The sequence below is a fragment of the Botrytis fragariae genome (genome assembly GCF_013461495.1).
Source record: "Botrytis fragariae strain BVB16 chromosome Unknown tig00000050, whole genome shotgun sequence".
Lineage (NCBI taxonomy): Eukaryota > Fungi > Ascomycota > Leotiomycetes > Helotiales > Sclerotiniaceae > Botrytis > Botrytis fragariae.
This window is the reverse complement of record NW_023500992.1, coordinates 43,592-57,623: the sequence shown is the minus strand read 5'-3', so window position 1 is coordinate 57,623 and position 14,032 is coordinate 43,592. Positions and strand designations below refer to the sequence as shown.

The following is a 14,032-nucleotide window of genomic DNA, read 5'->3' as shown; positions in this document are numbered from 1 at the left end:
TAAAAAGTTTACTACACCGCTTTTCTCCTGCCACCAAGAGAGTCATTCTGCCCAAACAAACTGATCCTGGCTGGCATGGCTAACGAAGGCGGTATAACATAACTTAATTCATGTATCTTCGTGATGCCCCTCAGTTATAGACGCAGTCACATACATATTCTATTTAAGGATTGACAGACAGATCTGAAACCAAGACCCCATTTGACAATTATGTTTCCTAAAATCCTCGTCTGTATAACATTTCACGAAAATGATACTTAAACAATCGCCATGATTCAAAAAAATGGTTCAGTTGTCTTGAAATCTGATCGTCAAACAGGCGCTAATCTCGTATTTCGTGCGTATTCCAGATCCTGACAGTTACACATATGTCGAATGAAATTAGATACAGACAGCCAAGCATTGCCAGGCTGACCGTTATTCAAAGAATTGGGGTGGTTATCTGTTGTAAGTGCATGGATCGGTGTTTCGGTTTTCCGTGATTTCCCATAAGGTTTAAGCCCAATTAGCGTGTCGCCATTTCAATCGCTCCCGGTAGATACCGGTAGTTCACAACCTTAATCAGTCCTCGGAAATCTAGCTCTAAAAACTGTGACACAATCTGACAGCGTGAGGATTCATCTTATTTAAACTTCACACCAGAGTGTTAAGGGGGTGAATGATTTCCGTTTTTGGACTTTTCCCTTCAAAAATACATGCATATCGGAGGGTCCCTCCCAACTGATCTCAAACAAGCAAACATTATCCTCCCGATCTTAAAACAGGCTGTAATCATTGCATTTAACAGGAAGCCCCCCGTTTTCACGCAGATTGTTTTCCACTTTATATTTTCAAGTCAAACTCTACTTCATTGTTACACATTACGGATTTTGTTTCCCCTTGTCTTGTTAGTAGTAAAGGTGGCATATTGGTTTCCCGGAGTTAGCCCTAAACTTTATTTTGAGTGCTACAATATGTAAGTGGAACAAGACGAAGGGGCGGAGCACGGGGTGGCGCAGATCTCCTTCATCACCACATCCACGAAATATCATTTTGATGTTCTGTGAATGGGTAATGGACCTTGTTGGCAATTTTATTTTACACTTTTCCGTTATCTGTGTTGTAGATATATCAAAATCTAGTCAAAGAATCTACATTTTGTACCACGTGGTATTCACAGGTCGGCCGTCCACTTTCGAGATCTTCTTGCAACAAAGGCCGCAAATTATCCACCAGCTTGGCTAACTCTGAATTCCCCGCGGCGCAAAGACCTTCTTTGATTGCTTCCACCGTCATATCGTCCGGACCGAAACGTTTACGACTCATAATCGCAACTTGTGCAGGAAGACCCACTGTAGCTCCCGGCAGTGGAGTTGAATACAGCACGACCCAGTCCACATTCTGCGAGTCGGCACCCCAGGCCAGAAATGCAACGTGGTCTGATATATGGCTCAGATGTCCTGTGCATTGGCACAGCCAAGCATCATCGAGCCCAGCAATGGGGGAGTCGATTCCAAAGGCGGTGTAAATACGTTCTGGCTGGCTGAGGGGAGTAAGAGATACCAGCTCTTGGTTTGTACAGGGCCAGACTCCATTCATGACGGGTGCATATTGAATGACAAAGTTCTTCGTGCGCTCCCAATAATATTGTTGAGAAGTATGGGTCATGTACCACGATCCATAGAGCCAGTTCTCTGGAGTAGGAGTCCATGATTTGTCTTGCAATCCCCCGATGAATGATGGAGGTGGTCGGACTTTGACCGTTGCTTTCGATTCAGATCTGTGGCTTGTCATCGTATACTCGATCCAATACAAACGTCTTAGAGTGAGATTTATGTAAATTTGAGATATTGAGTTGTGAGGTGTTCGAGATGATTTTGAGGTCGAGTGCACCTCAGCTTTTATCTTATGGCCGGTGTTCTCAGTATGTTATCGGCCACCGCTGTTATACTCGCACGTATCCTCTTATGTCTCGGTTTGCATACAGTTAAGGTTTTTCACTCCGAGCTTTGAGTCAATCGTACAATTCATCGCTCTGTTTCACTCAGTATTATCTTCGTGCCACTACTCAAGTGGGATGTTTCTTTCCGTAAACTGTATGGTAGTCACAAGCTATCTGGATCGCATTCATTTGGTGCATATGCTCTTGTACAATGTGTTGTCCTAACTTCTAGAGTGGGATAGTACCGTTTCTGATAGATTACCAACACAAGGACTCAAAAAGATGCATATCGATTCAACTATAACTGCGTGAAACCGGGGAATTGTGATAGAACAAGACTTTGCAGTGATATGCAGCTATATTTTGAGGCTCTACAAAGATATGCTAAATCTTATCAAGTTCAGTTTTCCGTGCCCTGCAGATTCTCGTTACACTTACGACCGGAGAAGTCGACCAGCTTGTAAGCCAACACTTCTACATCGCAACCCGCAAATATTGAAATATCTGCAGTATTTGCAGAGAAATTTTTTTGTGAAAATCTAAACGTAAACTCGAACATGCCGAAGAATCACAGCAATTCTCATGCTCTCGATTTTCACAACCCTTCAAAATATCCATTGTCGATTTTTGGCTTCCATTACTTACTCGGTTACAGGCGTGATCCATTTGTTCCAAGTTTCATCCTCCCTCAATCGCTTGGCCGCTGACTTCTCGATCCAAACAACCAAATCTACATTCCCATTCCGCTGTGCCGGCATCGGCACTACTCTAGGAATGCAGTCTAAGAAAGGATTGGCCATCCTCAAAGCATCCTGAAATCCCAAACTTCCACCCCAGTCCTGCTCATAAAACCCCATATCTTTCAAGTTACTAATGACCAAAATGGGATTTAGAGTCTTGGCATATGATACACGTTCCTCTGTAATGTCGTCCAAGCCATCTAAGAACCCGATAATGTCTCTTATATGCTTATCGTTGAAATCGTTTCGTGACTCGGAGATAGCAAGTGCTGCTTCAAAAATGGACCTTGGATGAATATCAAGGGTAATGGGGAATCCCAAAGAGGAATTTCCCATGAATTTCTTGGGCAGTGGTGGATCAAGAATTGTACGACCATCATATGCAACAGATAAATTTCCCCGTAAAAGTTTTTGACTCCCGTTCGATATCCTAGCACGGTTGACGCAGCACCACATTAATGCAGCCAGTGCGTCGTTCACTGTTAACCAGGATGCTGCTGAACCTTCTATTGAAATAGAATCTCTGAGCTCCCCCAATTTTGAGTTGGAAATGCAGAAGAGGGCATTTTCCATCTCAGTGATTGACTTTGGGGGAGGGTCGATAAGATGATTTCTGGGATCTTCGAGCTTTGAATTGGCAAGTTGTAGCCTGTATTCTCGAACATCCATTCGCTCAACGTTGAGATTTCCACGCATGAGTGGAGATCTATCAAGAAAGCTAGGTAAGACCTTGTAGTCCTGCAAGTCGTCATCAAGGGTCACTTCGGCTTCGGTGGGCCAAGAAGCTTTCACGTTCTTCGATAGAATGAAGAGGATGTTATTCCAGGCAAGTACATCACATGCTGTATGGAGGACACTCAGATGAAGAATCAATCCTCCATCAATGAAGTTTGCCTGAGCAGCTATAACCGGTAGTCTTTCCTGAGTCATATACCCCTTCACTGGACTGAGGCGGTCGTCTGCGAAGAGAGTACTCGGGAACCTTGCCTTTCTTAAACTTTTGTAGGAATGTGGCCATGAATTTCCACTTCCGGTACGGAGATCATTAAAAATCAATTGATTTCCTTCTAAATCTTCAGGTAAAGTTTCGATACAGAACTTTCCAGGAGAACCCGTGGGAATGACAGACCCGCCAAGAAAAGGGATTTCCTTTATGGTCTGCTTCAAACCTAGCTTCAAGTGTTTATGAATATCTTCAACGTTACTGCGGCGAGAGATTGGCCAGCTGCAATTCGAACTGATCACATATGTTTGAGGCATGAGGTGATCTAGTGGCGTCAACTCAGTTATTAAAGTTTCGGTCGCGGAAGGCGTCGCCTGATTGAGAGGAGTGATGCTAGACATTTTTCGAGAAAAGGGGTAGAAAATTGATTCTCATTGAACATCAAAGACCACAGAGCTTTTGAAATGTGCAATTTCTGACGGGGCTGTGTTCTCTGTATTCTGTGATGTAAATGAACTGAGAGCCACTTTTCAAGGTCCGCGGGATATCCACAACCTGTCTGGGTTTCCGGCCACCGGTCATTAAACCCGAATATTCACCTTACTGGTGAACAAAATTTCCCATCTTCTTTCTAGTTGGTATTTTGTCTTGTTTCGTCCCCGAATCGAAAGCATCAAGAGTTCCTGGAGTTTTCTTATCACCCATTCAAAGTATTTTCAAATATAGTCTATTATAAATTATGGAGAACCCGGTTTTAATCCAGAAAGCCCCTCGGCGACACAAATCTGCAATTCCATTATTCCTGTTTCATGATGGTGGTGGAACAGTTTTACCCTATTACTTCCTCGAAAGCTTAAACCGCAATGTATGGGGAATATCATATCCACATCTTAATGACGGTGGTACTTTTGAACGTGGTATTAAAGGAATGGGCGAATTATATGCTGGATACATCCGAGGAAAAGTCTCCAGAGGCAAAGTCCTACTTGGTGGTTAGTTTCCCACTTTCTTACCTACATAACATTACTCAAATTTGCTACAGGTTGGTCTGCAGGCGGTTCAATAGCAATTCAAGTTGCAAAGTGCTTGGAGAATATTCCAGAACTTTGTGTCGCTGGAATAGTCTTGTTAGATACACCATTTCCTGATTTTCCGGACTGGCGACCAAAGAATTCACCACCAGTTCAGTTCCATATCCCAGTGGCGCCGGATCAAACAGCAAAGAGTAGATTGGCACAACAGCAAGCTGTGAATGATATTATCCATGCGCTTTCAGTCTGGGAGTTGCCAACTTGGGAAAACGGAAGGTACAGTCTCTTTATTCTTTTCACTTTTAAACGTACATAAAAGTTAACGATGGATCGAGTTTCAGACGACCGCCACCCGCTGTTTTCATAAGGGCACTCAAGGTAGTACCGACAGAGAAGGTTGTAGAGGTTGTAGAGGTCGACTGGTTTCGCGAGGAATATGCTTTAGGTTGGCAAAGGTATCCGTACAACTTTATAATTGAAGAGCTTCGAGTTGATGGTGATCATTTTAGCATCTTCACTCCTTCATATGTGAGTTGCTACCACTAGAGCCTCCGTTTTCTGATTGACTGACGTGAATATTCGTAGCTACCGGAGTTGAGTACGAAATTGAGGGGGGCTCTGGAGCTGCTAGATTCCAAACCAGAGACTAGCATATTACTGGATTCCAAGCAGAACAGCAGCATAGTAATCTCGGCTTTATGAAGAGGCATCATCAAAACACCAGGATAAACGTTCTTCACGTCGAAGTCGGCACAGTTTTGAATTTCAATCTTGAGGAGGCTTGGCAATTAGTCATGCCATGAGAGCAGCTGGAAACGTTGAGGAAAATTCATATGCAGACGCGAATGCTTGTATTTTTATTATATTGCCCATAGATGACAGAATCCTAAGTTTAAAAATATTGCATGAGACTGCAAAAATCAAGCAAGAATTGAATATCTTGTTCGATTCAAACGTGTCCATTTGTGTTCAGTTGCTTTGTTTCCTCCAAAGCTGCACGTGCTCTCGAACAATCGGAATCCGATGTAACATTGCACCTGGAAGAACGGAGACCGAGGACCCACACCACCGCTGGAAGGACACACGAAACAGCAAACATGAAGAAAGGTGAATAAGCTTTATGTAGAGACAACGCTTCCCCACAAGGAGCTAATGGTTCCTGCCACAGATCTGCATCTATTCAACACGATTGTTAGATTTCATCGAATTTAGATATTTTATCACAAATTGATTTCCAGTATTCTCTACTTTCTATCAATCGTTATGTTCATTTGTTGATTTTTTTTTACGTGCATTACTCTTACATTATCATAACCATGTCTTCTCCAGAGCCAGTTGCGATCATTGGCATGGGTAAGTTATCATATGTGTTTTCTTTTTTAAAGAGATGAAGTAGCTAACCGTTGTTCAGGATGTCGCTTCCCAGGCGACTCGGATTCTCCAGATGAGTTCTGGCAGATGCTTGCCGAGGAACGTTCTGGACTTTCGAGGCCGCCGTTATCGCGCTGGAACATTGATGGTTTTCATGCAAACAAGGCTCGACCTGGTTCTATAACTCCAGAAGGTGGTTACTTTATTAATGAGGATATTTGGAAATTTGACCCGGCGTTTTTCGGTATTGTACAAGAGGAGGCGAAGGCAATGGATCCTCAACAGAGAAAGTTGCTGGAGTGTGTTTACGAGTCTTTTGAGTCCGGTGGGATCACGCTGAGCCAATTGTCGGGCTCCAATACAGGCTGTTATATTGGAAATTTCACTTCCGACTACTACCTTCAAGGTCATCGAGATCACAACAATCCGAGGCCTTATAGTTTATTAGGTTCTGGTTACACTATAATTAGCAATCGAGTTAGTTATCTTTTTGATCTTTGTGGTCCGAGGTAAGCTCCCTGTCAACTCATTTCAAGGTGCACAACTGAGAGTGTGCTATTAGTCTCACAATCGACACGGCTTGCTCTTCCTCTCTCTACTCTCTGCATATCGCATGCAGAGCGTTACAGACGAAAGAAATTGATGCTGCAGTAGTTGGTGGTACAAATCTGATGCTCGCCATAGAAACCCAGATGAGTACAGATAAAGTTGGTGTTTTATCAGCTACATCTACTTGTCATACTTTCGACGAGTCAGCTGATGGATATGGCCGTGCTGAAGGTGTTGGTGCAATCTTTCTGAAGCGTTTGTCTGATGCCATTCGGGACAATGATCCTATACGCGGTGTAATCAGAGGCACAGCTACGAATGCGAATGGAAAAACCAGTGGCATCACTCAGCCAAGTGCGAAGGGTCATGAGACTGTAATGCGTACGGCCTATGAATTCGCCGGTCTGGACCCAAAAGATACCTCATATTTTGAGACGCATGGCACTGGTACCCAAGTTGGAGATCCAATAGAGATTAAGGGAGTTGGAAATGTTTTCGTTAACGGCACGGACAGGCAGAAACTTCTTGTTGGATCGGTATGTTACATTGTCTGCGTATATCATTTATAATACTTAATCTTCTAGGTGAAAACCAACGTCGGACATAGCGAAGCAGCTAGTGCCTTGGCAAGTATAATAAAAGTATGCTTAGCTATGGAAAAACAAACAATACCAGCAACAATCGGTATAAAGAAATTGAATCCCAAAAGTAAGTTGTACAGTGCCGCTACTAAGATCATGTACTGACTGTTCAATAGTCGATTTCAAGGGTGGGAGGATAGAGGTCGTTCAGAAAATGACACCTTGGCCAAAAGGCTTTTCTACTTGTCGCGCAAGTATAAACTCATTCGGTTATGGAGGAGCTAATGCCCATGCAATCGTCGAAGCCGCCGACTCGATCCTACCTGGAAAATTAACGTACACCCGACGGGGCCAGGATGAGAGGGATCTGGAAGCTGGCAGTGAAGATTCCGAGTCAGTCGAAATGGTGGGCACGAATTCTGCCTCGCAAGCGCGAGCTGTATCCCGTTCAGAATTTCTTCTTATCTTTTCTGCTCATGATATCTCTACGTTGAAAAGTAACATTGAAAGGTGTCGTGACGTGGCAGAAGATTATAACATACTGGACCTTGCATACACTCTTGGCTGTCGGAGATCGAATTTCTTTAATTGCGCATACACGGTAGCACGAGAAGAAGATGTGGAGGAGGATCTTTTGGAACATGAGATTACGTTCGGAAAGAGGGGAAAGGGTGGAAACATTGGTTTCATCTTTACAGGACAAGGAGCTCAGAATGCACAGATGGGTCGAGAACTCATGTTGACATTCCCATCATATATCGACACTATAAGGAAGCTCGACCGTTCACTGCAGTCTCTAGGGGATGATTCTCCCGATTGGAATATTGAGGATATCCTGATGGAGCCCGCAGTAACCAGTAAGATTAACGATGTCGAGATTTCACAGCCTGTTTGCACAGCCGTTCAAATAGCTCTTGTTGAGCTTCTTCGACTTTGGAATGTAACGCCAGTTGCATGTATCGGTCATTCGTCTGGTGAAATTGCATCTTCATATGCCGCACACCTCATAACAGCTGAGGAAGCTATCATCTCCGCATTTTACCGAGGACGAGGGGTTGGTACTCTCAAAGTGAAAGGTACTATGTTGGCTGTTGGCGCCGGCCCTGAAGAAATACAACCTTATCTTACCGACGGACTGCGTATTGCATGCTATAACTCACCTAACAGTGTTACATTGAGTGGTGATATTGAGCCTGCTACCATAGTCCAGAAGAAGTTAGAATCCGACAGGGTATTCGTTCGTGAGCTAAAGACTGGTGGTAGAGCTTATCACTCACATCACATGCTGAATATTGGCAATGACTACGAAAGTCGCTTGTCAGAAGCACTTTCTAGATTCGGCGCATCTCAAACCACCAATCAAGCTGAAGGGCAGAACCCAGTATTTTTCTCCTCCGTAACCGCTCAACAAATGCCATCCAATTTCAAACCAGGACCTAGCTATTGGCGTAAGAATTTGGAATCTCCAGTACGATTCACTGAAGCGGTCGAAGCTGCATTGGCAGCAGATCTTGGAATTTCACAATTTGTCGAAATTGGCCCTCACTCTGCTCTTGCCGGTCCTTTGAGGCAGATTAGAGATAACCTGGGGATAACACCCAAAGACTTGGACTATGCTTCCACCTTAGTACGTGGACAGAGCTCTGTGACTCGTCTTCTGGACCTTGCTGGAACTCTTACTATGAGAGGGTTTCCGGTGAATATCGAGCGCGTCAACGCCATTGAAAAACGAGAGGGCGACGCCATAATTACAAAAACTGGCTTGCCGATTGTTGATCTTCCTAGGTTCTCATGGAACTACTCTGCCGGTGAGATAAGAAACAAAAATAGACCAAGTGAAGAACATCGCTTACGGGAATTCAAATACCACGACCTACTGGGTGCCATTCTTCCAGGGTCTTCAGTGGAACAAAGACAATGGAGGAATATGCTTGACTCTAAGAATTTCCCGTGGTTAGAGGAACATAAACTAGGACCGCAACCTGTGCTGCCTGGAACTGGCTATCTAGCCATTGCAACCGAGGCTGCACGTCAATTTTTCCACGACAAGCTGACGGTCAATGGGGCGTTCCGATATTTCTTTCCTAACATTAGCATCACATCTGCATTAAACATCCCACCTTCTGGATCCCAAGTGGAGATTGTTACCACAATGAAGTTCGCCACTATAACTGCTTCGATTACGTCCAAAACGATTGCGGAGTTCACAATATCGTCTATTCAAGCTGGCAATTGGACAAATCATTGTGTTGGAACTGTCACAAAGAAGAAGGCTGTTGCCATGGTCCCAAGATTCGATGAAAGTAAATTACAAGAACCAAAGGCTGCTCGAACTTGGTACCGTGGTTTCCAAAAGGTTTCGCTGAATTACGGACCAGCTTTCAATGGGTTAAGTAATATCCGTACCAATCCAGCTCTGGAAGAAGCCGTTGCGGACACTGAGCTCTGTCCTGAAGGTGTCTCTGAGCATGATTCCGCATATATCGTACACCCCGCAGCGATGGACACCTGCATTCAAGTTGCACTGATTGGAGCACACAAAGGCTCCTTATCCGGCTTAAAAAGATCATTTGTTCCAACGTCAATGACTAATGTCTCCTTATGGTCCTGGGGCGATGATGATCACATCACTCAATTGACCCATGGGAAAGGCAAGGTCCTTGCACACGCAGAGTTTTTCAGTCTACGTGCCATGAACGGGTGGTGTCAGCTTTACTCACCTGAAGGCAAGCCACTGTTTGAGATTGAAGAACTATCATGTACTCAATACTCGGAAGCCCTTGATGACCTTGGAACGGTAGATCGTCACCCATACCTTCGCACTGTATGGAAGCCAGATGTCGATAAGATGATCTCCAACTTGACTGATAATTCTCTTCTCGATCTTATTGTCCACAAACGTCCTGGATTCAACATTTGTGAGATTTTAAATACAGAATCAATGATTTCCGACAATCTTCACAAAGTTCTTGAAAGTGGTTCATCGCTTCGTCGGTACAAGACTTATACTATTATGACTCTCGGCGACGTTGATATAGAGCCCATAAAAAGCAAGTATGAAGCTTTCCCCGGTGTTGTAGTGCAGAAGTTGGTTCTAGACGATGTCCTAGAGACTTTCTTTGATATGGTCATTGTGCCTCAATTTTCTAGCGACGAGATTGATTTGACCAAACTCAAAGGTCTATTAACACCAGATGGAAACATGCTGCTTTATAATTCAGATTTCAAGGATGGCAATACAATCAAAACAGATCTTCAATCGGCTGGACTCTATACAATTCTTGAAGATCAAGAGTCTTTGCTAATCAGTCCCCATCAAAGGACCAGTTCTGTCCTGCCAGCAGGAGAGGTTGTACTTGTCACAAGAACTTCTCCAACAGTATTCGACTCTCATATATACTCTGGATTGTCAAAGAGTGGAAGGTCAATCACATCAATGTCTCTACAAGACTTCAAATCCCACGCCCATACAAAAGCAACCTACGTTTTTATTGTGGAGTCCGAGTCTAGTCTATTCCATGAATCCTTGACGAGTCAAGAGCTAGCAACAATACAGTCAATTGCAAGTGAAGCGACAAATATGCTATGGGTTACTCATGGCAGTCTTCTAGAGGGAGGCGATCCTAATGCCGGAATAGTTATTGGACTAGGCCGCTGTCTTCAGACAGAGCATCCAACTCTTACTTTCAAAACTTTGGACCTGGATCACCGAGATCCTATAAAGACTATCTCCAACATAACAACCATTCTGGATGCAGCTGACAGTGGAGATGATGATAAAGAGTATATGGTCAAAAATGATATTTTCTATATCAGCAGACTTTCTCAAGACCCTCTACTGGATCAACAATTTGTTGCTGGGGTTGAAACAGAGCCAAGAATGATCCCGTATGAGCCAGAAAAATGTGTCAGGTTGGGCATCGAGCGCGTCGGTATTTTTGACACGATACACTTTAAGGATGATGAGTGGGAAGCTTCACTTAAACCTGGAGAGGTCGAGGTAGATGTGAAAGCAGTCGGTTTGAACATGAAGGTAAAAGACTCCGAGACTTTTCTGGTTTCTCAAAGCTAAACTACTACAGGATTTCGCAACGCTACAAGGAACTTATAATTCGGAAATACTGGGTCTTGAGGGTTCTGGTGTAGTCAGAAGCATCGGTTCTGGGGTCACAAATGTTGCCATTGGCGATCGAGTAAGCTGGGCTGGCTTTGGAAACTTCCGTAACATCGAAAGATATGACTCTAGGTTCCTCCAGAAACTTCAACCAGAGGAGAAATTCGATCAGATGTCAAGCATTATGATGCCATTCTTAACAGCTATATATGGATTGATATATCTTGCCAAGCTTCAACCGGGAGAATCGGTACTTATCAACTCTGCTACTGGAGGTGTTGGACTGGCGGCAATTCAGATCGCAAAAATGATTGGTGCTGAGATTTTTGCCACTGTTGGAACTCCAGAAAAGAAGAAATTCTTAATGCAAGAATATGGTCTCCGAGATGATCATATCTTATCATCAAAGGACGCAAGCTTTGCAGCTGAGATTATGCAGACCACAGGTGGCCGTGGAGTTGATGTATCACTGAACTCGCTTGTTCGTGAACAGTTGAGAGCTACCTGGAACTGTATAGGACACCACGGCCGTCATATTGAGCTCGGACAGACCGATATCCTAGATCAAGGTATATTGGACATGAGTCCTTTCAAGAGAGGCGCTTCTTTTATTGCCATGGACTTGGTTCTCGTTTTCGAACACAAGCCGGATCTTGTTTCTCAGTAAGTTGCTACATTCACGACAGGATCTATTAACACTGACATCAACAGGATCTTGGGTGAAATTATGCAATACTATCGAGATTGTAAGATTCAAATCCTTCCAAATCTATCGGTCTTCCCTGCTTCTGCAATTGGCCAGGCTTTTGAAGAATTTGGCAAAAACAGTAGAATTGGAAGGGTTGTTGTCAGCTTTGACACTGAGAAGATTAATGTAAGTTATTTCGCGGTATATCCAAAATGGTGCTAATCAGACGCATCACAGTTTGCGAAGAAGAAGAAGTCGATTGCTTTCAAGTCAAATGGTTCATACCTACTTGTTGGGTGTCTTGGGGGCCTTGGTCGATGTTTGGCTCGTCACATGGTTGAAAAGGGCGCCCGTCACCTGATTTTCCTTGGTCGCTCTGGTGAAGACCGACCTGAAGCCGCATCCATGATCAAAGATTTTAGAAATGATGGAATCACTGTGGATGTAGTGAAAGGGGATGTCACTAGGATTTCTGACGTCCAAAAGGCAGTTGACTTGGCTGCCGGTCCGATATTCGGTGTTGTGCAAGGTGTAATGGCTTTAGATGTAAGTTGACTGAAATGTGGGATTTTATGAGTGAAACACTAAAATTATGAAACAGGATCGACTTTTTACAAGCCATGACCTTAATAGCTGGGAATACGCCGTTCGTCCTAAAGTCACAGGAACTTGGAATCTTCACAATGCCGTTGCAAGCCACTCTCTAGACTTCTTCGTCATGCTCGGATCATCATCTGCTTTATCTGGTTTCCCAACACAAAGTAATTATTGCGCAGGAAATTCTTTCCTCGAATTCTTTGCGAGATACCGTCAAAGTAAAGGTCTACCAGCAACCACAATCTCACTTACCGTCGTCACCGAAGTTGGATTTGTGAGTCAAAATGAGAGAATCGAGGATGGTCTAGCTAGAACAGGAGTTCATACCATCAACGAAGCTGGTGTCATTGATCTCATCGATACTGCCATGATGAAAGCCCCCTCATCATCCTGGAACTTGGATCCACTCGCCAACAACTTCATTGTAACCGGCGTCGAGCCCCTCCAATTGAGTACAAATCTCGACATTGATAGTATACCATTTTGGAGACAGCCACGCATTGGACCTGTTTTTAACGCGGTTCTGGCCAAGAAGTCAGGAAACGAAAGTGGTCCTGGGCAAAATAAACGCAGACTTTTGTTACCCGATATCTTGGAGATGATAACAGAGAAATTTTCCCAGACATTCAATGTGGCTGTTGAAGATATTGATCCCGGAACTGAAGTAGTGAGGTTTGGTATGGACAGTATGATTGGAACGAGCTTAAGAACGTGGTGTTATAAGACTCTGGGGGCTGATATTGCAGCATCGGAGTTCATGAGTTTAAATTTGACGGCGGATTCATTGGCAAAGAGGATTTATGATATAAGAAAGGGGTGATAGAGGAAGTAAACGCGGCTCAGATATTGATTGAAATTCTTATTGGTTTAGTATTTGGTTGATGTTATATAGTTTATCTTGTTGGCCCAACTCATTTTGCATTCAATTTCGTAGATATTCAATTCATTTAAATGAGTCTGTGGTGTATTTAGTGTGTTGAATTAGGCCAACAAATATAGATGAACCTGAAAGTAAGGCTCTTTGATTTTCCAAAACTAAGTAATGAAAGCATGATACTATCTTTCTATTCCAGCATATCACATTGGTCTAGTTGTAGAGTAGTGGGTGGGGGGGGGGATCATGTATTTATTTAAAAACTTTACTTTCTTCACAGTAGCCAATTTTTGTTGAATCCTTTAATTTTCGATGTCAAGTGTGTCAAGACTTATAAACTTTACATCAAATACCCAGGAGGTACAGGGATAGTTGTCCGGACAAGAAATGCTTTTGTAGTTGTCGCATGATTAACTTAGCTGGCAGGAAATTTGCAAAAATAGGAAAATAAAGCAAGCAATTGCTATAGGATATCCACCCCCTGCCATGAAAACTACACTACATGGTTCAACATCCATGACCGTCATTTTGTACTTTCACAATCACGTAACACAAAAGTACCCAGTTCACCTTGAATGCCGGTGTAAGCCGGTGTAGCCAGAATTATGAAAATCATACTTTTA

At 43.5% G+C, this 14,032-nt stretch overlaps 3 protein-coding genes across 3 annotated transcripts; 2 read left to right on the top strand and 1 right to left on the bottom strand.

The window, feature by feature from the left end:
• Window positions 1-1,110: 1,110 nt before the first annotated feature.
• Window positions 1,111-4,005, bottom strand: Bfra_004042 (putative trichothecene 3-o-acetyltransferase protein; the record flags this gene model as incomplete). Its single annotated transcript, XM_037334448.1, has 2 exons — window positions 1,111-1,798; window positions 2,567-4,005. 2 exons carry the CDS (start codon window positions 4,003-4,005, stop codon window positions 1,111-1,113), a joined length of 2,127 nt encoding a protein of 708 aa, XP_037192982.1.
• Window positions 4,006-4,343: 338 nt separating this feature from the next.
• Window positions 4,344-5,438, top strand: Bfra_004041 (putative polyketide synthase protein; the record flags this gene model as incomplete). Its single annotated transcript, XM_037334447.1, has 4 exons — window positions 4,344-4,596; window positions 4,647-4,911; window positions 4,977-5,163; window positions 5,286-5,438. 4 exons carry the CDS (start codon window positions 4,344-4,346, stop codon window positions 5,436-5,438), a joined length of 858 nt encoding a protein of 285 aa, XP_037192981.1.
• Window positions 5,439-5,951: 513 nt separating this feature from the next.
• On the top strand, window positions 5,952-13,355 carry Bfra_004040 (putative polyketide synthase protein; the record flags this gene model as incomplete). The annotated part of the gene is made up of 9 exons (XM_037334446.1): window positions 5,952-5,988; window positions 6,047-6,515; window positions 6,569-7,091; window positions 7,140-7,263; window positions 7,313-11,169; window positions 11,219-11,913; window positions 11,962-12,124; window positions 12,176-12,484; window positions 12,540-13,355. 9 exons carry the CDS (start codon window positions 5,952-5,954, stop codon window positions 13,353-13,355), a joined length of 6,993 nt encoding a protein of 2,330 aa, XP_037192980.1.
• Between the last annotated feature and the right edge of the window lie 677 nt (window positions 13,356-14,032).